At 42.0% G+C, this 27,184-nt stretch overlaps 1 protein-coding gene across 5 annotated transcripts in view; it reads right to left on the reverse strand.

Moving 5' to 3' along the window:
• The window catches only part of LOC121581237 (YEATS domain-containing protein 2), a 63,411-nt gene extending 42,956 nt beyond the window's left edge, over positions 1–20,455 (reverse strand). For 4 of the 5 annotated variants that reach the window (XM_041896725.2, XM_041896726.2, XM_041896724.2 and 1 more), the window contains exons 1-7: positions 20,178–20,455; positions 19,256–19,361; positions 18,989–19,086; positions 14,362–14,454; positions 14,037–14,270; positions 13,624–13,757; positions 5,913–6,074 (exon numbers count right to left, since the gene is read on the reverse strand). In XM_041896725.2, the coding sequence (XP_041752659.2) occupies positions 5,913–6,074; positions 13,624–13,757; positions 14,037–14,270; positions 14,362–14,454; positions 18,989–19,086; positions 19,256–19,355 (821 nt within the window). In that variant the 5' untranslated portion in view covers positions 19,356–19,361; positions 20,178–20,455. The remainder of the gene's footprint in view (positions 1–5,912; positions 6,075–13,623; positions 13,758–14,036; positions 14,271–14,361; positions 14,455–18,988; positions 19,087–19,255; positions 19,362–20,177) is intronic. The other variant, XM_041896723.2, reaches the window with a different exon arrangement.
• Between the last annotated feature and the right edge of the window lie 6,729 nt (positions 20,456–27,184).

Consider the following 27,184-nt stretch of genomic DNA (forward strand, 5'->3'; position numbering starts at 1 on the left):
CTATAGGCCAGGGGTATTCAACTACTATTTGAGAAGGTCCAGTGACACAAATTTCCTAGGTGGCAAATTTCCGGATGGATATCGTCCTTTATCGGCGCTGTGGTACAGCGTAGTAACAAACATGTTGTTATATAAAATGTACATTCAATAAATTAAATGAGAATAAGAATTTGAATTAATTACAACTTCTTTCGAATGTAAACATGTGCAACATTGCGTCAACATTGCCGAAGAACAAAAGTGGTTGCATAATTGTCTATGCAAAAAGTGCACTGTGAACATGTCTTCAGAAAGTGTAATTGGCATAGAATAAAAAAATATATATATTTAAATAAAATAAAATGCATGTTTTCTGGGGAACAAAGGAGAGTTGAACAAAAATAATCTGAATGCACAGAACGTCACTGTGAGCCATACAATATTTGTGTATAAGTCACTCTGGGCCTTGCCCTGCATTAATGAGAGACATTACACTTTCTGTCTCCTGCCAATGCTTTGAACTTTGGCACAAATGGTGCAGGTGTTCATTGGTGCGATATTTGTTTTTAATAAAGTTCATTGTAGAGAAGGCTGATTCACAGCTGTATGTGGAGCCAAACATGGTCAGGATGTATAGCGCCAGTTTCTTGAGAAGAGAGACATCAGATGCAGGCACCATCTTTCCCCAGAAAGGGACAGGGTCACAATCACCAGCCTGTTCCTTCATAGCCACATTTTCTTGCAGCTCAAACAACTCCATTTGCAGTGATGTAACATCTACCCATCTGAAGACCTGTTTTACTTCTTCTGACAACTTTGTCAAGTTTGTGACCAAGAAGGGTTCTGGATGAGCAGCAGCAGTTCTCTTCCAACAGTGAAGTCATCAAAGCGAGCCTTGAAGTTATCCATCAACTTCTGGATGAAATCAACATGGTTGGGAACACCTTTGTCTCCCTGCATTTGCACCAGAAGATTGGGGAAGTGGACAAGTTCGCCCTGGAGATCATTCTTAAAAAGCTGTGTTGTCCCGTCCCTGCAGCTTAACATTCAGTTGATTAAGGTGTGATGTAATGTCTGTCAAAAATTCAAACTGTTTCCAGCTTCTCATCTTCCAAAAACTGAGTTGCCTTATCACTCATTTCCTCTGATAAGAAAATTTGATTTCCTCCTGAATGGCCCAAAAGCGTTCCAAAACCCTGCCTTTGCTGAACCATCTGACATTGTTGTGCAGTAGTAAGTCATCAAAACTGGCATTGGCCTCTGCTACAATGCCTCGTAGCAGGCGCTGTTGTAGGGATGATGTTGCTCTCAAAAGTTGAACAGTTTCATCATCGTTGTCTTGACCTCAGAATACTCTTTTCCCAGACTGGCACACAGGACAGATTGATGGATGATGCAGCGATATGATGTCAGGTCAGGGTGGTCCTCTTTCAAACGTGCAACCAGTGCCCTCCCTCTTCCTATCATGGCTGGAGCTCCATCTATGTTGATGGAGACCACTGACTTCAGATCTATCCCCCTTTTTGTCATCATCCCTTTGATGGTCTCATGGATATCCTCTCCCTGTGTGTGCGCTTCTAGATTTGTTAAGCCCAACAGCTCCTCACAGAATTCTTTCTTTGTTTCGTTATATAATCTGACAAACACCGGAAGCTGGGCAGTATCAGCGTTATCTGTTGATTCATCCACAGCTAATGAAATGCATGGTACATTCTGAATGGCCTCATCAAGTTGTGTTGTTGCTTTATCTTGGCCAGGTCACAGTTGTACATGAGAACTTGTTCTCAACTGGCTTACCTGGTTAAATAAAGGTTAAATAAATAAAAAGTTGGGAAGTTAAATCTTCAGCTAATATTTCCGTTCTCCTCATTGCTGTGGAATCTGACAGTGGGATCTGCTTGATCTTTTCCCTGAGTTCATATTTTTGTTTACCTTCAAGCAAGGTGTCAGCAACTTCACACATGCATTATTTTACCATCTCAGCGTCTGAAAAAGTTTTTTTGTGTTTTCCCAAAACCAAAGCTATCCTCAGTGAACACCCCATTGCACATTGTTGGGCTGTCAGAGAACTGACAAGGACTTTGGTGGACCTCTCATATTGGGATTTGAGTTGGTTATTCTTGTTCGTTCTCACCTCCTTGTTCAGGGGATACGTCTGATCGAATTTACTATGCCTGGTGTCATAATGGCGCTTAACATTGGCACTTTTCACGAGAGCTACGGACTCACTGGATATCAGGCATAATGGTTCTGTGCTAGTTGCAGGGAGAATGAATAAATACTGTTCCGTCCACTCGTCTTTGAATATACGGTTTTCAGAATATTCTTCTTCTTTTTTTTTTAACAAGCCATATTAAACAAAGATACTGGTAACTAAGCTCCTATCTGTGATATTTACAGTTGAATGTGATATTTGGATTAATGTCATTGGGTAAGACAGGGCACTAGTAGAGGTGGGCGTTGCTTTGAGAGAGAGCGAGAAAGAGAGGTTGCTGAAATAAAGAGGCCACAGCGCCCGGTAGCTTTTTTAAAAAGCTGTCTAAAAATAATGTATTGACTTTTATATAACAAAATGCGGTCTGGGTTAACCCTTCTCTGGGTCCGTCCCGGACTCCGGTCCGACAGTTGAGTTTGGCTGCTATAGGCTTTGAAGAGCCGTGGACGGGTCCATTCGGGTCCACTCACGTCTCTCAGCTGTAGTTACATAGACCCGAGACCCGATGACAAACAAAACAGACCGGAGCAAAAAGTTAGAATTATAGGTCACGGGTCGGGTCTTGGTTTTTCGAGTTTGGGTGGACCCGTGAACACCTCTAGTGTTTACTACTCAACCAATCTAACAGAGATTTTTCTGCTATTGAAATCCTTGAGCGTGCCGCCTTAGCGTTTTTTCAGGTTGCCTAAGTCCAAACTGTAAAAGAATAATACAAAATACAAAATAAATTGGGATGGAAAATGTCTAAAACCGGATAATGTAGAAAAGATAATGGACCTATATATTTATATTATATAATCTTTGAGAAATAATAATCACCAAAATAAAAGCTACACAGTGAGGGAGAATTGAAAATTCCAAAAACAATGAATTTAGCAGTATATACAGTGCATTCGGAAAGTATTCAGACCACCTGACGTTTTACACATTTTGTTACGTTACAACCTTATTCTAAAATTGATTAAATAAATACAAAATCCTCAGCAATCTACACACAATACCCAATAATGACAAAGCGAAAACAGGTAGACAATTTTTTGCAGAAAAGAAAAAGACAAAAAGGAAATACCTTATTTATATAATTATTCAGACCCTTTGCTATGAGACTCGAAATTGAGCTCAGGTACATCCTGTTTCAATTGATTATCCTTGAGTTGTTTCTACAACTTGATTGGAGTCCACCTGTGGTAAATTCAATTGATTGGACATGATTTGGAAAGGCACACACCTGTCTATATAAGGTCCCACAGTTGACAGTGCACGTCAGAGCAAAAACCAAGCAATGAGGTTGAAGGAATTGTCCGTAGAGCTCAGAGACAGGATTGTGTCGAGGCACAGATCTGGGGAAGGGTACCAAAACATTTCTGCAGCATTGAAGCTCCCCAAGAACACAGTGGCCTCCATCATTCTTAAATGGAAGAAGTTTGGAACCACCAAGACTTTTCCTAGAGCTGGTCGCCCGGCCAAACAGAGCAATCGGGGGAGAAGGGCCTTGGTCAGGGAGGTGACCAAGATCCCGATGGTCACTCTGACAGAGATCCAGAGTTCCTCTGTGGAGCTGGGAGAACCTTCCAGAAGGACAACCATCTCTGCAGCAGTCCACCAATCAGGCCTTTATGGTAGAGTGGCCAGATGGAAGCCACTCCTCAGTAAAAGGCACATGACAGCCCGCTTGGAGATTGCCAAAAGGCACCTAACGGACTCTCAGACCATGAGAAACAAGAATCTCTGGGCTAAAGAAACCAAGATTGAACTCTTTGGCCTGAATTCCAAGCGTCACGTCTGGAGAAAACCTGGCACCATCCCTACGGTGAAGCATGGTGGTGGCAGCATCATGCTGTGGGGATGTTTTTCAGCGGCAGGGACTGGGAGACTAGTCAGGATCGAGGGAAAGATGAACGGAGCAAAGTACAGCGAGATCCTTGATGAAAACCTGCTCCAGAGCTCTCAGGACCTCAGACTGGGGCGAAGGTTCACCTTCCAACAGGACAACGACCCTAAGCACACAGCCAAGACAACGCAGGAGTGGTTTTGGGACAAGTCTCTGAATGTCCTTGAGTGGCCCAGCCAAAGTCCGGACTTGAACCCGATCGAACATCTCTGGAGAGACCTGAAAATAGCTGTGCAGTGACGCTCCCAATCCAACCTGACTGAGCTTGAGAGGATCTGCAGAGAAGAATGGGAGAATCTCCCCAAAAACAGGTGTGCCAAGCTTGTAGCGTCATACCCAAGAAGACTCAAGGCTGTAATCGCTGCCAAAGGTTCTTCAACAAAGTACTGAGTAAGGGTCTGAATACTTATGTAAATTTTATATCAGGTTTTTATTTTTGCTTTGCCATTATGGAGTATTGAATAAGGCTGTGGAAAAAGTCAAGGAGTCTGAATACTTTCCGAAAGCACTGTATTTTGTTATTATGTTTGAGCAAAATGTATAGAATTGCAGGAAATTACCTTTAAAACTGCATGTTCACTCAGCTCCATGTCAGAATATGTAGAACTGCATGACATTTCCATTAAAACTGCAACATTTTCTCACACATGCATGGCAAAATGTGTAGAATTGCAAGAAATTTGCTTTAAAACTGCAAAGATTTCTCACAGCTCAATGGAGAAATTTGAGAAATGTTTCTCTAAAATTCAGCCACACTGACCACGCCCCCTGCCACACCCACCACCTAAGCCCCTTTTTGATCAAGAAAAAACCCTGGTCTAACACTAGATAGGCCTACATCTGCACTAGCTATGCCTACATCTTTGTCTGGCCAAACAGAAGTTGTTCAGAAAACTTTTGTTGACCTATAATATGAAATGGAAATGGTGTAAACATGGGCAACACTACATCGTAGCTCAGGGTTGGGCAACTGGCTGCCCAAAATAATAATAAATAAAAAAGTACTCATTCGGGGTCTCAACTTACTGTTGAAAGCTAGAATAGTAGAATACACAAGGTGTCATTTAGAAATTTGGCTGTGCATCAGCAGTCACTCAATTAGCCCATGTCAGCTAACCTTTTTTTAGATTGCTAAATTAGTCTAGCCAGCTATCTAAACTAGTAATCATGGTCAAATTACCGACCGGGTATGCAGGGCACGTGTCCAGGGGCCCTGACCTCCAGGGGGCCCCCATTGATTTAGTTAATCACTCTGACTCAGATATCCTATTAACACGGCATAAGTCAGGGTAACGTGTAGAATTGCAGGAAATAAGCTTAAAAACTGCAAACATTTCCGCACCATGGCAAAATGTGTAGAATTGCAGCAAACTTGCTTTAAAACTGCAAAATGTTCTCTCCACCCCATGGCAAAATGTGCAGAATTGCAGGAAATTAACTCACGCCGCTGACAAGGGGGTGGGGGGGGCTAAGATATTTTGCTCGCAAGGTGGATGGGGGCCCCCAAAATGTTTTTGCTTTGGGGCCGTCTCTGACTGCATGTGTGGGTGTGGATGTGGGTACACAGACCCGCATGCCACTGCGGCCCCTCATGATGAGTTCAGATTTTTTGTTGCCCCCACCCCATCAAAGTTGCCCCTCCCTGTCGTATCTCATCAGATCAAAACATGTTGCTCAGAGAGTCTCAATCTGTCTGCTGTTGCCTGAGGCCTGCATTTAAAAACAACACCCCAGTGATCTATTCAATAACAAGACGAGCCCTACCTCCAAAGTACAGACACGTGCGCACACAAACATGTGCGTGCACACACACACACACACACACACCTGACTTCCACCAGGTCATTGGGCTTGTAGCTGGGGTGCAGGAAAAACCAGACTTTCTTGACAAAGTGATCGATGCTGGGCTCTCGTCTGGAGCCTCTGACGTACACCATCCACTTATGGGTCGACTGGTCATTCTCCTCCCGCTTATCAGGAGGGATATACCTGGGAGACAGAAGGGAGATAATATATTTTAGCAATTTAGCAGACGTTTTTATGTAGGAAAGGCATTCATCTTTGTATATGTGGCCCCATGACCCTGGCATTACTAGTGCCACATTCTTACCAACTGAGCCACATAGGACCACCAAATATATTGGGAGAAAGGAGCAAGAGAAAGCAAGAAAGGTAGGGAGAAGGGGAAGAAGAAGGAGAGATAAGTTGGGGGACAGGGGGAGAAAGAGCGAGAGAAAGAGAGAAAAGTAGAGTGTGAAAAACAAAGAAAACACAAAGAGGGAAAGAAAGAAACTGCGAGAGACATGTCTAGCAGAGCTGTCAGTCACTGTGCACTAGTGCCCTGGTTCTGTTTGTTTACCTCGGATTGACAGATGGAGGGGAGGAGAGAGAGAGAAAGAGAGGCAGCTGCCTTGCAGGGGGAGAGGAGGAGATAGAAAGACAAGCTGGAGCTCAGCCAGTTCTCTCTACTCCCTGGGCGGCATGTAGCCTAGCAGTTAGAGCGTTGGGCCAGTAACCGAAAGTCACTAGTTCGACTACCCGAGCCGACAAGGTGAATAATCTGTCGATGTGCCCTTGAGCAAGGCACCTAACCCACATTTTCTCCAGTGGCGCCTTACTACTATGGCTGACCCTGAAAAATAAATAACATTTCACTAAACCTATCCGGTCAGGGCTCTACAGTGCGACCATTTTCCTCGCATATGAGTCTAACTATTATGCTGTGCAACCTGGAACCCTGCCGGTGTATGTGACAATTAAACAGCTTTTTTTCTTTCTTTTTTTATCGTGTTAATGGGATCCCAGAGAAAAACAGTGCACTTAAACCTTTAAAGACTTAATAAGCACTTAGCTATATATATATATATATATATATATATATATATATATATATATATATACACAGTTGAAGTCAGAAGTTAACATACACCTTTGCCAAATACGTTTAAACTCAGTTTTTCACAATTCCTGACATTTAATCCTAGTAAAAATTCCCTGTCTTAGGTCAGTTAGGATCACCACTTTATTTTAAGAATGTGAAATGTCAGATAATAGTAGAGAGAATGATTTATTTCAGCTTTTATTTCTTTCATCACATTCCCAGTGGGTCAGATGTTTACATACACTCAATTAGTATTTGGTAACATTGCCTTTAAATTGTTTAACTTGGGTCAAATGTTTCGGGTAGCCTTCCACAAGCTTCCCACAATAATTTGGGTGAATTTTGGCCCATTCCTCCTGACAGAGCTGGTGTAACTGAGTCAGGTTTGTAGGCCTCCTTGCTCGCACACGCTTTTTCAGTTCTGCCCACATATTTTCTATAGGATTGAGGTCAGGGCTTTGTGATGGCCACTCCAATACCTTGACTTTGTTGCCCTTAAGCCATTTTGCCACAACTTTGGAAGTATACTTGGGGTCATGGTCCATTTGGAAGAGCCATTTGTGACCAAGCTTTAACTTCCTGACTGATGTCTTGAGATATTGCTTCAATATATCCACATAATTTTCCTTCCTCATGATGCCATCTATTGTGTGAAGTGCACCAGTCCCTCCTGCAGCAAAGCACCCCCACAGGATGATGCTGCCCCCCCCCGTGCTTCACGTTTGGGATGGTGTCCTTCGGCTTGCAAGCCAACCCCTTTTCCCTCCAAACATAACGATGATAATTATGGCAAAACAGTTCCATTTTTGTTTCACCAGAGGACATTTCTCCAAAAAGTACGATCTTTGTCTCCATGTGCAGTTGCAAACCGTAGTCTGGCTTTTTTAAGGCGGTTTGGGAGCAGTGGCTTCTTCCATGCTGAGCGGCCTTTCAGGTTATGTCGATGTATAGGACTCGTTTTACTGTGGATATAAATACTTTTCTACCTGTTTCCTCCAGCATCTTCACAAGGTCCTTTGCTGTTGTTCTGGGATTGATTTGCACTTTTCGCACCAAAGTACGTTCATCTCTAGGAGACAGAACGTGTCTCCTTCCTGAGCGGTATGATGGCTACGTGGTCCCATGGTGTTTATACTTGCATACTATTGTTTGTACAGATGAACGTGGTACCTACAGGCATTTGGAAATTGCTCCCAAGGATGAACCAGACTTGTGGAGGTCTACAATTATTTTGGTTGATTTATTTTGATTTTCCCATGATGTCAAGCAAAGAGGCGCTGAGTTTGAAGGTAGGCCTTGAAATACATCCACAGGTACACCTCCAATTGACTCAAATTATGTCAATTAGCCTATCAGAAGCTTCTAAAGCCATGACATCATTTTCTGGAATTTTCCAAGCTGTTTAAAGGCACAGTCAACTTAGTGTATGTAAACTTCTGACCCACTGGAAGTGTGATACAGTGAATTATAAGTGAAATAATCTGTCTGTAAACAATTGTTGGAAAAATTACTTGTGTCATGCACAAAGTAGATGTCCTAACCGACTTGCCAAAACTATAGTTTATTTTAAAAAAATGTGTGGAGTGGTTGAAAAACGAGTTTTAATGACTCCAAGCTAAGTATCTATATATATATATATATATATATATATATATATATATATATATATATATATATACATATATATATATATATATATATATCTATATATATATATATATATCATATATCTATATATATCTATATATATCCATATATATATATATATATATATATATATATATATATATATATATATATATATATATATATATAGATATATATGCAGTACCAGTCAAAAGTTTGGACACACCTACTCATTCAAGGGTTTTTCTTTATTTTTACTATTTTCTACATTGTAGAATAATAGTAAATACGTCAAAACTATGAAATAACACATTTGGAATCATGTAGTAACCAAAAAAGTGTTAAACAAATGAAAATATATTTTATATTTGAGATTCTTCCAATAGCCACCCTTTGCCTTTATGAAAGCTTTGCACACTCTTGGCATTCTCTCAACCAGCTTCACCTGGAATACTTTCAAACAGTCTTGAAGGAGTTCCCACATATGCTGAGCACTTGTTGGCTGCTTTTCCTTCACTCTGCCGTCCGACTCATCCCAAACCATCTCAATTGGGTTGAGGTCGGGGGATTGTGGATGCCAGGTCATCTGATGCAGCACTCCATTTCTTGGTAAAATAGCCCTTACACAGCCTGCAGGTGTGTCGGGTCATTGTCCTGTTGAAAAACATATTATAGTCCCACTAAGCCCAAACCAGATGGGACGGCATATCGCTGCAGAATGCTGTGGTAGCCATGCTGGTTAAGTGTGCCTTGAATTCTAAATAAATCACAGACAGTGTCACCAGCAAAGCACCCCCACACCATAACACCTCCTCCTCCATGCTTTACGTTGGGAACTACACATGCGGAGATCATCCGTTCACCCACACCGCGTCTCACAAAGACACAGCGGTTTGAACCAAAAATCTCAAATTTGGACTCCAGACCAAAGGACACATTCCCACCGTTCTAATGTCCATTGCGCATGTTTCTTGGCCCAAGCAAGTCTCTTCTTCTTATTGGTGTCCTTTAGTAGTGTTTTTTTGCAGCAATTTGACCATGAAGGCCTTATTCACACAGTCTCCTCTGAACAGTTGATGTTGAGATGTGTCTGTTACTTGAACTCTGTGAAGCATTTATTTGGGCTGCAATTTCTGAGGCTGGTAACTCTAATGAACTTATCCTCTGCAGCAGAGGTAAGTCTGGGTCTTCCATTCCTGTGGCGGTCCTCATGAGAGCCAGTTTCATCATAGCTCTTGATGGTTATTGCAACTGCATCAAGGCAAAGGGTGGTTATTTGAAGAATCTCAACTATAAAATATATTTTGATTTGTTTAACCCTTTTTGGTTTACTACATGATTCCATATGTGTTATTTCATAGTTTTGATGTCGTCACTATTGTTCTACAATGTAAAAAAAAAAACTTGAATGAGTAGGTGTGTCCAAACTTTTGACTGATAGAGTATATACAGTGGGGAGAACAAGTATTTGATACACTGCCGATTTTGCAGGTTTTCCTACTTACAAAGCATGTAGAGGTCTGTAATTTTTATCATAGGTACACTTCAACTGTGAGAGACGGAATCTAAAACAAAAATCCAGAAAGTCACATTGTATGATTTTTAAAGAATTAATTTGCATTTTATTGCATGAAATAAGTATTTGATCACCTACCAACCAGTAAGAATTCCAGCTCTCACAGACCTGTTAGTTTTTCTTTAAGAAGCCCTCCTGTTCTCCACTCATTACCTGTATTAACTGCACCTGTTTGAACTCGTTACCTGTATAAAAGACACCTGTCCACACACTCAATCAAACAGACTCCAACCTCTCCACAATGGCCAAGACCAGAGAGCTGTGTAAGGACATCAGGGATAAAATTGTAGACCTGCACAAGGCTGGGATGGGCTACAGGACAATAGGCAAGCAGCTTGGTGAGAAGGCAACAACTGTTGGCGCAATTATTAGAAAATGGAAGAAGTTCAAGATGACGGTCAATCACCCTCGGTCTGGGGCTCCATGCAAGATCTCACCTCGTGGGGCATCAATGATCATGAGGAAGGTGAGGGATCAGCCCAGAACTACACAGCAGGACCTGGTCAATGACCTGAAGAGAGCTGGGACCACAGTCTCAAAGAAAACCATTAGTAACACACTACGCCGTCATGGATTAAAATCCTGCAGCGCACGCAAGGTCCCCCTGCTCAAGCCAGTACATGTCCAGGCCCGTCTGAAGTTTGCCAATGACCATCTGGATGATCCAGAGGAGGAATGGGAGAAGGTCATGTGGTCTGATGAGACAAAAATAGAGCTTTTTGGTCTAAACTCCACTTGCCATGTTTGGAGGAAGAAGAAGGATGAGTACAACCCCAAGAACACCATCCCAACCGTGAAGCATGGAGGTGGAAACATCATTCTTTGGGGATGCTTTTCTGCAGAGGGGACAGGACGACTGCACCGTATTGAGGGGAGGATGGATGGGGCCATGTATCGCGAGATCTTGGCCAACAACCTCCTTCCCTCAGTAAGAGCATTGAAGATGGGTCGTGGCTGGGTCTTCCAGCATGACAACGACCCGAAACACACAGCCAGGGCAACTAAGGAATGGCTCCGTAAGAAGCATCTCAAGGTCCTGGAGTGGCTTAGCCAGTCTCCAGACCTGAACCCAATAGAAAATCTTTGGAGGGAGCTGAAAGTCTGTATTGCCCAGCGACAGCCCCGAAACCTGAAGGATCTGGAGGTCTGTATGGAGGAGTGGGCCAAAACCCTGCCGCAGTGTGTGCAAACCTGGTCAAGACCTACAGGAAACGCATGATCTCTGTAATTGCAAACAAATGTTTCTGTACCAAATATTAAGTTCTGCTTTTCTGATGTATCAAATACTTATGTCATGCAATAAAATGCAAATTAATTACTTAAAAATCATACAATGTGATTTTCTGGATTTTTGTTTTAGATTCCGTCTCTCACAGTTGAAGTGTACCTATGATAAAAATTACAGACCTCTACATGCTTTGTAAGTAGGAAAACCTGCAAAATCGGCAGTGTATCAAATACTTGTTCTCCCCACTGTATATATATATATATATATATACAATTCCAAATACATTTCATAGAGTAAAGTAAGGTGCTAGTACACGATAAAGCTTTTGCAGATAGGGAGTGTAGCTACTTTGTTAAGTCAGGGGACATAAGTAATAATTACTGTTTAATGTCACTGTTATGACATGCAAGCCTACTTGTTGTGTTCTAGTAGTGTCTCCCTTCAACCCCTAAACACAGGCTTGTGATCCAGGGGGAACACATGTCAGTGATCAGGACACAGAGTTCTGTATCAAGACTGGGCTTGCATGACATGCACCCAGTTACCCAACTGCTTACTGTAGTGAGAGGGAACAAAAACAAGGTGTGCTGAGTGCCTACTGAGAAACCCAACTGCAGGGAGGCAAACTGGTGAGGGCCCAAAAAGGTGACAACATTTTCCTGCATGGAAACACGCAAAAAAGATGTAAACTGCACAAAAACATGCCAATTTTCAGAGTGGGGTTGTCACAATACCAACATTTCACTAACAATGAGATGCCAAGCGAGTAGTATTGTGATACCACAGGGTTTGCCCCCCCCCCCCGTTCACACGTTTTACTGTATAATTTACTGTATACAATGCAGAAAATAGTAGATTTGCTTATATCCAAAGGCCTACCTGTGATTGGGCAGGAGGAATATAAATGCATAATGGTCTGCATTTTCATTGTGGCAGTAAGGAGAAAACACACTAGGCCTATGCGAAACCATCGTTAGCCTACTCTTCAGACAACTCACACACATAGCCACACACTCCCTCCCTTCCTCACACATCTCGCTCAATCACTTACTCCCTCTCCCACACACATCCTCTTCCTCTCTCTCACATACACCACTCTCTCATTCCGTCTCACACACAAAAACACACTCTGCTCCCAAAAGTTAGGCACCAAACAGTATTTAAGGAACACCAGAAAAATATATACATTTTTTATTCAGGTTTAGCTTAGAATTACATTGATAAGGCATATGCATCCTACCTTTGAAGCATCTCTTTGAATTTATCCTGTGCCATCCAAATTTGTGCAAAGCCAACAAATTAAACATGACTAAACAAGGTTGTTTGTTATCAAACCAAAAACTTGCGGCCCGCGACATGGTTTATAAAATTTGCGCCAATTCGTGGTAGAAAGGGGAGAAGGTCACTTCGGTAGTTTGGGTTAGAAACTTGCGGTTTTCAGTGATGTAAAGGCGCAATCATGACTGTCACTGTGCTCCGTTTTTCCTCTATGGCAGTGGCATTCAGCCTAGTCCAACTGGCCTGCTTGCTCTTCCAGGCTAAATTAAAAGATACTGCGCTGCGAGCCACTCCAATAATTAAACAAATGTAACAGAAAATGCATTACTGTCTGCACACCCCTGTGTGCCATCACGGCTAAATAACATTTAAAAACTGATGGAGATGCGCAGAAAAAACAGACAGAAGCAGCTGAGTAGGCTAATGGCTGGTTAGGGGATGCGGATGGCTGCTCACAGCTATCACAGGTGATATTGGATAAAACATTCTGATATGAAATATCTGACATCACACTCTAAACTCTGATATTGTATTTGTAGAACGCGTAGTGATGCATTCTGTGCTCAGTCATACATTTCGATCTCAGAAAGATACACCTTTATATTTAGTGATCACACGGGAGAAGATCTGTTCGCGCCTCTCTTTTATAGCTCAATGGATGATACAGTCTTGCGTCTGCACACTTTATTACGGATCTACACGATTCACGTGGATGACCTATTTAGAGATATATTGCCTAAAAGTGACGAGTTTGCATCCCTGCAACTGTATTACAAGAGCTTGCAACACACTGCTGCTGTTTATATCTGTCACAAAGGTCTAGATGTATTGTGAAATGCTTAAGAAAGTTCACAGTGTCAGCAAAAAGAATGGGACCACTGCCTTGAAAAGCTCTCAGATTCTACTGAGTAAAAAACTGAAAAACTCATTGATAATATCAGTCACGTACTTGGAGACATTTCCCACCACGATGGTCTTCTTTATGTAGAGCCTGGAAGCCTCATCTCCTGTAGTGTGGTAGGTCACCCTCTGCTCCCCCTCGAATGACGACAGTACGCCTGACGATGGGATGCCAAACGTGTCCTACAACAAAGGAGACAGTCATAGTATTAATGTTAGAGGGTGTATCAGAAGCCTTTTACCACTGCAGTAATTATCAAAAGGGTCATCATATGATTGCCTTCCCAAGGGTGCATCTCAATAATCTACAGTGCCTCCCTCTCTTCGGCTCCTTTGCCTCATCTGCATAGGTTTGAAAAGACAGGATAGGTGAAAGGAATTTGACCAGGTATTTCAGATCAGTATGGATGAAGGAAAGGAGACGGGGAGAGGAAGCTACTTCAGACTCCACAGTCCACTCACCTTCCCTGTGTTGCGGCCCGGCCTGCGCTCCTGCCTGCCCCTGTCCTCTCTCCAGGAGCCCTCCACGTCCCTTTCCGGCCCCTCACCCTGCTGGGACAGGGACTCAGACTCCGAGGGCCCCAGGGAGTGGGCGTCCGAGCCCTGGTTGAGAGGGGAGGAGGAGCGGGAGGGTGACTCCAGGAAACGCTTGATGGCCGGGTGGTTCAGCACCGCCGGGTCGCTTTTGGATGCCTGCTGGTAAACGTAGGAAAGGAGAGGGAATGAAGTTGTAGAATTTGTAGTTTATTTTTATTTTTATAAGAAATTGGACTTAAAGCTACCTTACCTCTTGGAGCTTGGGCACCCCAGCGTTGGCATAGTAATTGGCCACGATACAGGCTCTGAGCTTGTCCATCATTCGCCTGGCCTCATTCAGACGCTGTAACGGAGAAATGAACAGAAACACTGAAGATTTGTCCTGCAGTATAAGCGTGTAATTAACTTTTCTCCTACAGTATAAGCATGTAGCGGCAGTAAGTAGCCCAGCAGCTAAGGAGTTGGACCTGTAGCCAAAAGGTGGCCGGTTTGATTCCCATGCCGGGCACTGGAAAAAGGGTGGAATTGATCTGGCAAAAATGGATGGCTGCTGGGTTCACATCCTCAAGACCTTCCCCTATCTTAAAACTGCATTGTTGGTTAAGGGCTTGTAAGTAAGCATTTCACTGGAAGGTCTACACATGTTGTATTCGGCGCATGTGGCAAATACAATTTGATTTGATCGTTGGGCCCTTGAGCAAGGCCTTTAACCCCACAACATGCTCTACATCCAGGGGCGCAGCACTGCAGCTTGACCCTGTGCTCGTCTTAAACTGTATGTGTGATGTGTGCTGTCTGAGGGGGTTGAGAACGGAGAACAAGACAAATTTCCATTGTTCTTTGTAACATATGGACAATAAAGTTGTATTGTATTAGAGCTGGAAGATATGGACAAAAATTCATAACGCAATAAATGTAACTATTTTGCTCGATAACGATAAACACAACAAACATTTTTTTTTTATGGACAGTTACTACTTTGCATTAGCGGCAGGGCTGTAGACAATTTTTTCCCAGTACCAAGTAAGACAACTGAGATGGTAGCCTATGACTCAAAAGGTAAACTATTTCTCTAACACATCCATGGAAAGCATGATTGATATTTTGATGTGCAACCTGTTTTTGGCTCTTCAGAGATGAATTTGCAGACATCTTTGTGCATATTGGCCTTAACTATTATTCTCCACCTGATGAAGTGGGAACTCTTTAGATAGATTGCTAACTGTAAATATGATCTTGTTGCTAGATAGATTAATCAATTAGACTACATGGCTATCAGTAAATGCAATGTCTTACAAAAACGTTCAAGCACTAGGCCGAGGCTAATTGATATAGGCCTATTAACAGCATCATTGACAATGATTGACAGCCATTGTCGATAGCGACGACATTGTGATGTGACTGGCGATGGTTTAGCCTACATTTTGAACTTACGGCATTGCAAGTCTGGAACCAACAGGACCCTGAAAAGCTTGTACCCCCAAGCCATTAGACTCCTAAATAGCTAACCAAATAGCTAGCCGGACTATCTGCATTGACCCTTTTTGCACTAACTATTTTGACTCATCACATACGCTGCTGCTACTGTTTATTATCTATCCTGTTGCCTAGTCACTTTACCCCTACCTACAGCACCAGTCAAAAGTTTGGACACACCTACTCATTCAACGGTTTTTCTTAATTTTTCACTATTTTCTACATTGTAAAACTATGAAATAACACATATGGAAACATGTAGTAACCAGAAAAGTGTTAAACAAATCAAAATATATTTTATATTTGAGATTCTTCAAATAGCCACCCTTTGCCTTGATGACAGCTTTGCACACTCTTGGCATTCTCTCAACCAGCTTCACCTGGAATGCTTTTCCAACAATCTTGAAGGAGTTCCCACATATGCTGAGCACTTCACTCTTGGGTCCAACTCATCCCAAACCATCTCAATTGGGTTGAGGTCGGGGGATTGTGAAGGTCAGGTCATCTGATGCAGCACTCCATCACTCTCCTTCTTGGTAAAATAGCCCTTACACAGCCTGGAGGTGTGTTGGGTCATTGTCCTGTTGAAAAACAAATGATAATCCCACTAAGTCCAAACCACTTGGGATGGCATCTCGCTGCAGAATGCTGTGGTAGCCATGCTGGTTAAGTGTGCCTTGAATTCTAAATAAATCATAGACAGTGTCACCAGCAAAGCACCCCCACACCATAACACCTCCTCCTCCATGCTTTATGGTGGGAACAACACATGCGGAGATCATCCGTTCACCCACACCGCATCTCACAAAGACACAGCAGTTTGAACCAAAAATCTCAAATTTGGACTCCAGACCAAGGACATATTTCCACCTGTCTAATGTATATTGCTTGTGTTTCTTGGCCCAAGCAGGTCTCTTCTTATTATTTGTGTCCTTTAGTAGTGGTTTCTTTGCAGCAATTAGACCATGAAGGCCTGATTCACACAGTCCCTTCTGAACAGTTGATGTTGAGATGTGTCTGTTACTTGAACTCTGTGAAGCATTTATTTGGGCTGCAATTTGGCTGGTAACTCTGGGTCTTCCATTCCTGTGGCGGTCCTCATGAGAGCCAGTTTCATCACAGCGCTTGATGGTTTTTGCGACTGCACTTGAAGAAACTTTCAAAGTTCTTGACATTTTCCGTATTGACTGAACTTCATGTCTTAAAGTAATGATGGACTGTCGTTTCTCTTTGCTTATTTGACCTGTTCTTGCCATAATATGGACTTGGTCTTTTACCAAATAGGTAAAAGACCAAGTCCACCTCTTTAAGGAATACCTGGGATAGGATAAAGTAATCCTTCTACCCCCCCCACCCCACAGCGGAGTCACTCACCACCTTCCGGAGACATTTGAAACCCCACCTCTTTAAGGAATACCTGGGATAGGATAAAGTAATCCTTCTACCCCCCCCACCCCCCCCACACACAGCGGAGTCGCTCACCACCTTCCGGAGACATTTGAAACCCCACCTCTTTAAGGAATACCTGGGATAGGATAAAGTAATCCTTCTACCCCCCCAAAAAAAAAATGTGTAAAGTGGTTATCCCACTGGCTATAGGGTGAATGCATCAATTTGTGAGTCGCTCTGGTCTAGAGCGTCTGCTAAATGACGTAAATGTGCCCTTGAGCAAGGCACTTAACCCTAATTGCTCCTGTAAGTCGCTCTGGATAAGAGCGTCTGCTAAATGACTAAAATGTAATGTAAATGTAATCTTCTGTATACCGACCCTACCTTGTCACAACACAACTGATTGGCTCAAATGCATTAAGACGGAAATAAATTCCACAAATTAACTTTTAACAAGGAACACCTGTTAATTGAAATGCATTCAAGGTGACTACCTTATGAAGCTGGCTGAGAGAATGCCAAGAGTGTGCAAAGCTGATAAAGGCAAAGGGTGGCTATTTGAAGAATCTCAAATATAAAATATATTTTGATTTGTTTAACACTTTTTGGGTTACTAAATGATTCCATCTGTGTTATTTCATAGTTTTGATGTCTTCACTACTATTCTACAATGTAAAAAATTGTAAAAATAAAGAAAAACCTTTGAATGAGTAGGTGTGTCTAAACTTTTGACTGGTAGTGTATATGTACATATATACCTTAATTACCTCATACCCCTACACATCAACTCGGTACTGGTGCCCCGTGCATTTAGCAAAGATATCGTTACTCATTGGGTATTACTTTCTATATGAGTCTCACAGAGCACAGCAGGGCAGCACACAAGTGACATTCTGAGTAATTTACCTATTCCTATTTGCTGTAGCCTATTTCAATAAATATGCTATATAGATTTGCAAAGAATTCTAAAACCTGTTTTCGCTTTGTCATTATGGGTTATTGTGTGTAGATTGATGAAAAAAATGTTTTATTTAATCCATTTTAGAATAAGCCTGTAACGTAACAAAATGTGGAAAAAGTCAAGGGGTCTGAATACTTTCCGAATGCACCGTATACCCTTAAGCCCCCACCAAAATACACTCCTCACTTCACCATACAGAGCAGCACCTAAACCAAACCCTTACCCTACCCCTTACCCTAAACCGGGTTCGTATCCTAACCCCAATCCCACCCCTTACCCTAAACCGGGTTCGTATCTAAATCCCAACCATCCCCATACACTGATACATCACACTCTTTCCCTTCTTTGAGCCCACCCCTCTCTTTATTCATGTCTTGTTTAGTCTGATGTTTTGTTTTGACTGGGTCCTTGTAAAGTGACTTTAGGTCTTTGAAAAGCACTATATAAGTCCAATGTTATTAATCACAATGTTTTATGGGTACATAATCACGATAGGTCAAAAGTTGACATCGCCCAACCCTGTGCCAATATTAAGAGGTGAGAAATACATTATATACTAACAGAAAGCTGTGACTCTACTTTCTGTAAGTAGAACTGCAGTTGCCTTGAAAACTGTATTTTTCCCGCAATTGCATTTTGAGCACAGTGGGGAGAGGGAGTGAGAGTGGCTCGCACACACAGCAGCCAAAACCGAAACAGGGACAGGCAGATAATTTCATAGCAGGAATCCACATAATGCATAGGCTATTACTGTTGAACAAATAATGGTTTTGGAACCATCTATAGGAACATTGTGTAGCAAAATCACCAAAAATTACAGATGTAAGCTAAATGCTTCGGTAAGAGGAAGGTGACGTCGGTAGTTGTTGGTTTATCGTCCCAGCTCTATATTGTATATTGTAATTACACACAATTAAAGGTAATAAACATGAAAACAGAGTGTTTGTCTTTGCATGCATTTAAGGTGTTCGTACTTTTGTCCACTCATGGTTCTGATATGACTCATGTATGGTGATATGATACTCATTCAGTAGATGAGGTTAACAGTTACCTGTCCGATCACTTCGATCTCATGTTCTTTGTTCTTCATCTCCAAAGAGAACTGGTCTTTGATGATGGCCTCAATCTTCTGCACCGTAGCTTCCCTCGCTGGCAAGTTTGAAAAAGTATGAGAAAACACAGACGGAGTGAGCTAGGTCACATGTTAGCATCATCCTAAAGATACCGTGAACCAGTAATTGTCCATACAGCCTAAGTGCACAAGTACAGGAAGGCTTTGATAGTACAATAACATGTGTAGTAGAACTTCTAGTCTTACCATTTTGTTCCACTACTTTGTGTCGTTTGTTCTCCTGAACCTGTGAGATGTCCTCATAGTCTGGGTCCTTGTCTTCAATCTTCCTCTTGATGCCTGACATGATTGCCTTGGAGATAGAGACAACAGCAATGTGTAAATTCAACATCTGTGCTCTGGAAACCATGTCCCTGCTGCTTGCTCTGTGATATATGCTAGATATATTTATCACTAACTAAAATGGAGAAGATGCTGACAGTAAGCTTTTTATCTTGTAGCAGCAATAATTGCTGAGTTCTCAATATTATTCCAGGTAATCAAATAACAACCTAGCTTGTTGGAAGTTTATTACATTTCCCTGCATGGTATTTATGCAGTTCATAAACAATAATGTCTGAAATCACTGCACCTGCTAGCCTAGCATGTTAGCTAGCATAAGCTGTCAAAAGGGGAATAAGTGCTAACAGAAAATAAACACCATTGCCCGTTTTCAACATCAAACCCCACAAAACATGGCATTCTATTGAATGGTTATAGATTTTCAACATAGTTATATTTACAGTGGCTAGATAGATGTTCTAATTTAGCATCTATCTAGCTAGTTAGCTAACTAGCCAGCCATCTAACTGGAGATCTATGCAAAAATGTAGCATTAAGCATAGCTATGTAGGTGCTAAATGCTAGCTAGCATAACATGGAGCTGCAAGTCGGATCACTCCGCTACTCGACCCCGATGTCTAGCAAGGCCTTTGAACTACACTAACGACGTTTTTAGCAAGCAGCTAGCTAGCATTGTTTCGTGGTAGACCAGTGATTTGTGAAAACACTTTGCTACCAAACTTGACAATGCAGCATTATATGGTACACGTATCCATTACGATAAAATTGCATTTTAATAGTTTTCCCACTCTCACAACATACCCCAATGTTCAACAATTAACCATACCTCACGCTCGTGGTGCAGGAACTGGGAGGCGTGCAGGAGAAAGTTGTTAGCAGGCTAACTAGCTAGCTGAACGTGTGTTGTGATTGTTTTTGCAAGCAAACCGATACGCCTGCTTCTGTAGTTTAATAATTACTTTTCTGCGGAGCAAGGCACAGTGAACGGACGTTTCTATATAAAGTGAGTTTTCATTCAAAGCTACCTATCTATGCTGGTTCATGTTTTGCTGGGTTTGTAGAATCTCTAGCTAGCCCCATGGCATTCGCCTGCAAACAGATGGGCCTTGCGATTCCTGCGATTAACCAGAGGGGGGCACTAGAAAACAGAATCATAATCCAGGCTGTACAGAATACAGTGACATGCCCTACACTGTATCTCAGTTTCAAACGGAAGAAATAGGGATATAATGATTAACCTCATAGAGGTAAAATGTAACTAATGTCATAAAAATACATCACACATTATAAATAAGTTATTAAAACATCTACTTTTCTTGTTGGCCCTTTGCTTTCCCTCAAAAGACGCAGTCAATTTTACTCACTTCAAATAGTTTGTAAACACACTATCCAGTAGCCAATGGGTTCTAATGCCAAGACCATAGCCTACTTTATTTATTTGTTCATCAAATAGAAAACAATCTGGCTTGTGCCACATCTGTTTGGTACAGTAACCCTAACAATATTGTATAAATATGTCCTGAAATGACATCATCACATATACATCTACAGGCTTGTCTGTGGTTCAGAACAATGCATGTTGGTGAGATGAGATGTGAGAAGAATCGCAAACTGGTGCCAAATGTCTGCATTACAGACTGGATTTATTAGATAACACAGTCAGATTAATTTGAAAGATGGCATAGACAGAGCTGTTCACAAATTGATCTTGATAAACCTTTGAGCCACTGTTTCTATTCTCCCCTATGAAATCCATGTGGGTTTGTTGCTATATAATCTGAGAAGAATGTCTGAGGTTTTGATGTAACAACTCTACATTAGAATAAAAAGAGAGGGAATTGAATCATGGTCAATGGTGGTATGCTTACCTTTAATAATAATAATCTGTAATCCCAACATGTTTCAAGCTACCACCATTGTCCCTGTTCCCAAGAACTCCAAGGTAACCTGCCTAAATGACTATCTATGATCTGTAATTATGAAGTACTTTGAAAGGCTGGTCATGACACACATCAACACCATCATCTCAGACACCCTGGACCCACTCCAATTCGCAACAGATCTACAGATGACGCAATCTCAATTGCACTTCACATTGCCCTCTCCCACCTGGACAAGAGAGGAAATAACTATGTGAGAATGCTGTTTATAGACTACAGTTCAGCGTTCAACACCAAGCTGGGGAACCTGGGACTGAACACCTCCCTCTGTAACTGGATCCTAGACTTCCTGAGAGAACGGCGGTGAGGGTGAGTGAAGGCAACAACACTGACGACGCAAAGATGGTAGGCCTGGTAGGTCAGAAAGACCAAGGAGCTAATCGTGGACTACAGGAGAAAGAGGGGAGAGCACGCCCCTATCCACATCGACGGGGCTGTAGTTGAGTGGGTCGAGAGCTTCAAGTTCCTTGGTGTCCACATCACTAAAGACTTAACATGATCTACACACACCCGCACAGTCATGAAGATGGCACGACAGCACATCTTCCCCCTCATGAGGCTGAAAAGATCCTCAAAAAGTTATACAGCTGCACCATTGAGAGCATCTTGACTGGCTGCATCAATGCTTAGTATGGCAAATGCACCACCCTCGACCGCAAAGCGCTACAGAGGGTGGTGCGGACAGCCCAGTACATCACTGGGGCCAAGCTCCCTGCGATCCAGGACCTCTATATCAGGTGTCAGAGGAAGGCGCGAGAAATTGCCAAAGACTCCAGCCTCCCACTCTGCTATTGTCCAGTAAATGGTACCGAAGCATCGGATCTCTGATCAACAGGCTCTGAGACAGCTTCCAGCCCCAAGCCATAAGACTGCTAAATAGTAAATTAATGGTTACCCGGAATAGTTTTTACATTTTCAGTCATTTTAGCAGACGCTCTTATCCAGAGCGACTTACAGGAGCAATCAGGGTTAAGTGCCTTGCCCAAGGGCACATCGACAGATTTTTCACCTAGTCGACTCAGGGATTAGAACCAGCGACCTTTCGGTTACTGGCACAACGCTCTTAACCATTAAGCTACCTGCCGCCCCATATCTGTGCTAACCGTATCTTGCACTGACTATATGCACACTCACAAGACTATATATACACACTCACACACACATTACACTGACACTTCATACGCACACACACATAACACACACCCATACCGACAACACAAACACAAATACACACACAGACACACACAAACTCTTTTACACTCATCATATGCTGTTGCTACTCTGTTCTTTATTTTTCTCTTATTATTATCTATCCTGATGCCTAGTCACTTTACCCTGCCTTCATGTCTATATCTACCTCAAAAACCTCATACCCCAGCACATTTGATTTGGTACTGGTATCCCTGTATATAGCTCCATACTTGTGTATTCTATTCCACTTGTGTTACTATTTTTCTTTTGATTATTATTTCTTTACTCTGCATTGTTGGGAAGGGCTCGTAACCAAGCATTTCACGGTTCAGTCTACACCCATTGTTTTCGGCGCATGATTTTGATTTGAACAGAATGGCATTTTGCCAAATAGATAACCTTCTGTCCTGGCACCACCTCTCAACTAATATGACATATTGTTACTGTTAGTTGAAGGTCGTATACACAGAGTATGCTAGATCTATATTTATGTTCAGTGAAGCTATATGATTAAATAATCCCTTAACATCCTCCATTGTCGGGCAAGAGCTCACTGGCACCTAAAATGTTATAGTGCATGAGTTCCTGCACCTCATACAATATTGGCTTAAAAGTATTGCACCTAAATATAAACTGTTATGGCACACAAAATGACTACCGGCACCTTCCCACCCACACCCCACAAAAGTGTAACAGAATAGAATTTGCATACTCATATGGAATCGATATAGATACAACCTTTGCAGAACTGATGTATGTTTGTTGTTGATGCACCGTGGGCGGCAGATAGTTTGTCTTGTAAACAAGATAACAGTGGGACCAATCTAATTAGGTCCTAACCACAGTCTGGAATGATACTATACCACTGCTCATGTTCTATCATTCCATTCCCCCTTGAAATATAAGAGAAACCATCCCTCTCACTCTTCTGCAAACATAAAAACACTGTAGGCACAGATCTAGGATCAGATTACCCTTATCCTATCCTAGGGGGGTATTGCAGTGAGGGTTAGGGTGGATCAGAGCCAGATGGCTATGGGGTGGATGGGACTCAAAACTGTCCTTAGATCAGACAACTTCATTAACTCCATCATCACGCCCCCTGTTGTAGCCAACCTCCAGACTCTGCCAGCACAACAGATGGTTTACCCCTCAGAGTAAACATCCATTAAGTGAAACCTCATCTTGGTTAGCAACATATGCATTCACATGTGTAGCCTACATGAAATTGCCAAGAACAAACCAGATACTCATGAATAAAGTCTAAAGCCACAATAAAAGTTTTCTAAAGTAGTGGAATTATTCTCCAGAATATTGGTGTTTTTAGCATCCTTGTTGTTATTTAGCTGTTTTCAGATGTACAGTGCATTTAGAAAGTATTCAGACCCCTTGACTTTTTCCACATTTTGTTACGTTACAGCCTTATTCTAAAATTGATTAACCCCCCCCCATCAATCTACACACAGTACCCCATAATGGCAAAGCAAAAACAAGTTAACATTTTTTTCTTTAAAATAAAACACTTAAATATTACATTTACATCAGTATTCAGACCCTTAACTCAGTACTTGAAGCACCTTTGGCAGCGATTACAGCCTCAAGCCTTCTTGGTTATGACGCTACAAGCTTGGCACACCTGTATTTGGGGACTTTCTCCCATTCTTCTCTGCAGATCCTCTCAAGCTCTGTCAGGTTGGATGGGGAGCGTCGCTGCACAGCTATTTTCAGGTCTCTCCAGAGATGTTAGATCGGGTTCAAGTCCGGGCTCTGGCTGGGCCACTCAAGGACATTCAGAGACTTGTTCCGAAGCCACTCCTGCGTTATCCTGTTGGAAGGTGAACCTTCACCCCAGTCTGAGGTCCTGAACTCTCTGGAGCAGGTTTTTATCAAGGATCTCTCTGTACTTTGCTAATTTCATCTTTCCCTCGATCCAGACTAGTCTCCCAGTCCCTGCCGCTGAAAAACATCCCCATAGCATGATGCTGCCACCACCATGCTTCGCCATAGGGATGGTGCCAGGTTTCCTCCAGATGTGACGCTTGGCATTCAGGCCAAAGAGTTCAATCTTGGTTTCATCAGACCAGAGATTCTTGTTTCTCATGGTCTGAGAGTCCTTTAGGTGCCTTTTGGCAAACTCGAAGTGGGCTGTCATGTGCCTTTTACTGAGGAGTGGCTTCCGTCTGGCCACTCTACCATAAAGGCCTGATTGGTGGAGTGCTGCAGAGATGGTTGTCCTTCTGGAAAGTTCTCCCATCTCCACAGAGGAACTCTGGAGCTCTGTCAGAGTGACCATCGGGTTCTTGGTCATCTCCCTGACCAAGGCCCTTCTCCTCCGATTGCTCAGTTTGGCTGGGCGGCCAGCTCTAGGAAGAGTCTTGGTGGTTCCAAACTTCTTCCATTTAAGAATGATTGAGGCCACTGTGTTCTTGGGTACCATTCCCCAGATCTGTGCCTCAACACAATCCTGTCTTGGAGCTCTACAGACAATTCCTTCGACCTCATGGCTTGGTTTTTGCTCTGATATGCACTGTCAACTGTGGGACCTTATATAGACATGTGTGTGCCTTTCCAAATCATGTCCAATCAACTGAATTTGGAAGCGAAAGAAACGCACACCTGTTTAGGCGAGGTGCTGGCTAGCGGAGTAGAACACTTGAAAAAGAAAAGGAAAGCCTCACACTCTAGGAGCTCAGATGCAATAATTGAATAACCTAATAACCAACGTTTCGACAGACAAGCTGTCTATACCCTGATGAAGACAGCTTGTCTGTCGAAACGTTGGTGATTAGGTTATTAAATTATTGCATCTGAGCTCCTAGAGTGTGCGGCTCTCCTTTTCTTTTTCAATCAATTGAATTTATCACAGCTGGTCTCCAATCAAGTTGTAGAAACATCAAAGATGATCAATGGAAACAGGATGCACCTGAGCTCAATTTCGAGTCTCATAGGAAAGGGTCTGAATACTTATGTAAATAAGATATTTCCGTTTTTAATTTGTAATACATTTGCAAAGATTTCTAAAAACCTGTTTTCGCTTTGTCACTATGGGGTATTGTGTGTAGATTGATGAGGAAAAACAATTATTTAATCCATTTTAGAATAAGGCTGTAACGTAACACAATGTGGAAAAAGTAAAGGGGTCTGAATACTTCCCGAATGCACTGTATTTTGATGTCATAATTTGATTGAAATGTGATAAGGCATTTCCATGTAACTTCTCCCCTAGGTAACTTCCCTTAGATGATTGACAGGTCAACACCAGTGTTTAATAGTAATGTAATTCCTTTGGAATCTCTCTGCACCAGGCTATAGGTAAGTGGGGTGGTGGACAGGCAGACAGACATGTAAATATCTTTACATTATTCTGATTATAAAACAGCATAGTTTCACACTTCCATCATGTATGGCTTGTTTCATCTACTACAGTTGCACTATACCATAGTATTGCTGCCATTGACATTTTTAAACTATGGTATTTTATATTGTATTGCAATATGTCATATGAGAACTGTACACCATGTTCAGTATAGAGAATAACTTTATTGATGCTTCATTTACAAGTCAGCAATTACAGTCCGACATACTATAGCTTAGACAGTCCACGCTAATTTTCCGTGAGAAACAGAAGAACCAAGGCGAAAGGGAGATTAGAATATCACATCATACATACTTTAATGTGCTGTTTCGTTAATATCAGAAATACAGATATTAATCCAATATTGTCTTATTCCATTAAGGCACAAAGGATTGCATTCTCCAGGTCGAACTAGTCCTCATCTTGTACACAAGTACTGTAGGCTTTACAAGTTCATCAAATCCATGGTTCAAATCCAGGGTTCCCATGAAAGCAGGTTCAAAACAACGTCACCTCAGGGATTTGATTTGAGCCAAAGGCCTAACTCTGCATTCACGACCATCAATCACTTCTCCCCTGCTCAGGCCTTGCCCCTTGAGAGTCATCCAAAATAGAGCAGACCACTTAGATGTGTCAGACTGTCAAAAACAAGCATCACTCATCAACAACACACACAATCCCAGCACTCACCACAACAACAAGTAAAGAAAGATCAATAATATAGTCAAAACAAAAGTAAAATATCTCTCTCTCTCTCTCTCGACACGAAACACTGGAATGCGGCTTAAGTTAACATGCCTCACATTTTCTTTCACTTTGATTGAGAGGTCCAGACGTATCCCAATATTGTTTTACTGCACTTGTTTTGTTTAAATTTACATTATTGAGTAACAAAACCGTTCCTTATCCATTACCCAATAACGGAGTGCATGTTCCTCTACCTCCCTCTTTTTCTCTCCCTGTGTTGATCTTGATCTCACATATTATGGTTGTGCTATTTGTGGGGGATCCCAGTAATAGCAGGCAGAGACCAGTATGAGGCGCTGACATGCTCAATTCACCCCACTCACATACGTCACATGAAAGCAAATAACATTTATTGATACAGTAATAAAATGAAATCAAAAATCATATTTACACTGTGATTTAATAGTAAAAGTGCACAATTGGGGCTCTCGGATACAAAAAAAACACCAAAAAGACACAAACCATATGCAAACAAGGATACCAGAACATTTAAATAGAAATGTTGTAAAGAGAAGGCCTCAACATTACCATATAACAATACAGCAATTCACAGCAATTCATCTCTTATTCTAACGACACCAAAAGTAAAAGGAGACTTTT

This window comes from Coregonus clupeaformis, chromosome 14, assembly GCF_020615455.1.
Source record: "Coregonus clupeaformis isolate EN_2021a chromosome 14, ASM2061545v1, whole genome shotgun sequence".
Lineage (NCBI taxonomy): Eukaryota > Metazoa > Chordata > Actinopteri > Salmoniformes > Salmonidae > Coregonus > Coregonus clupeaformis.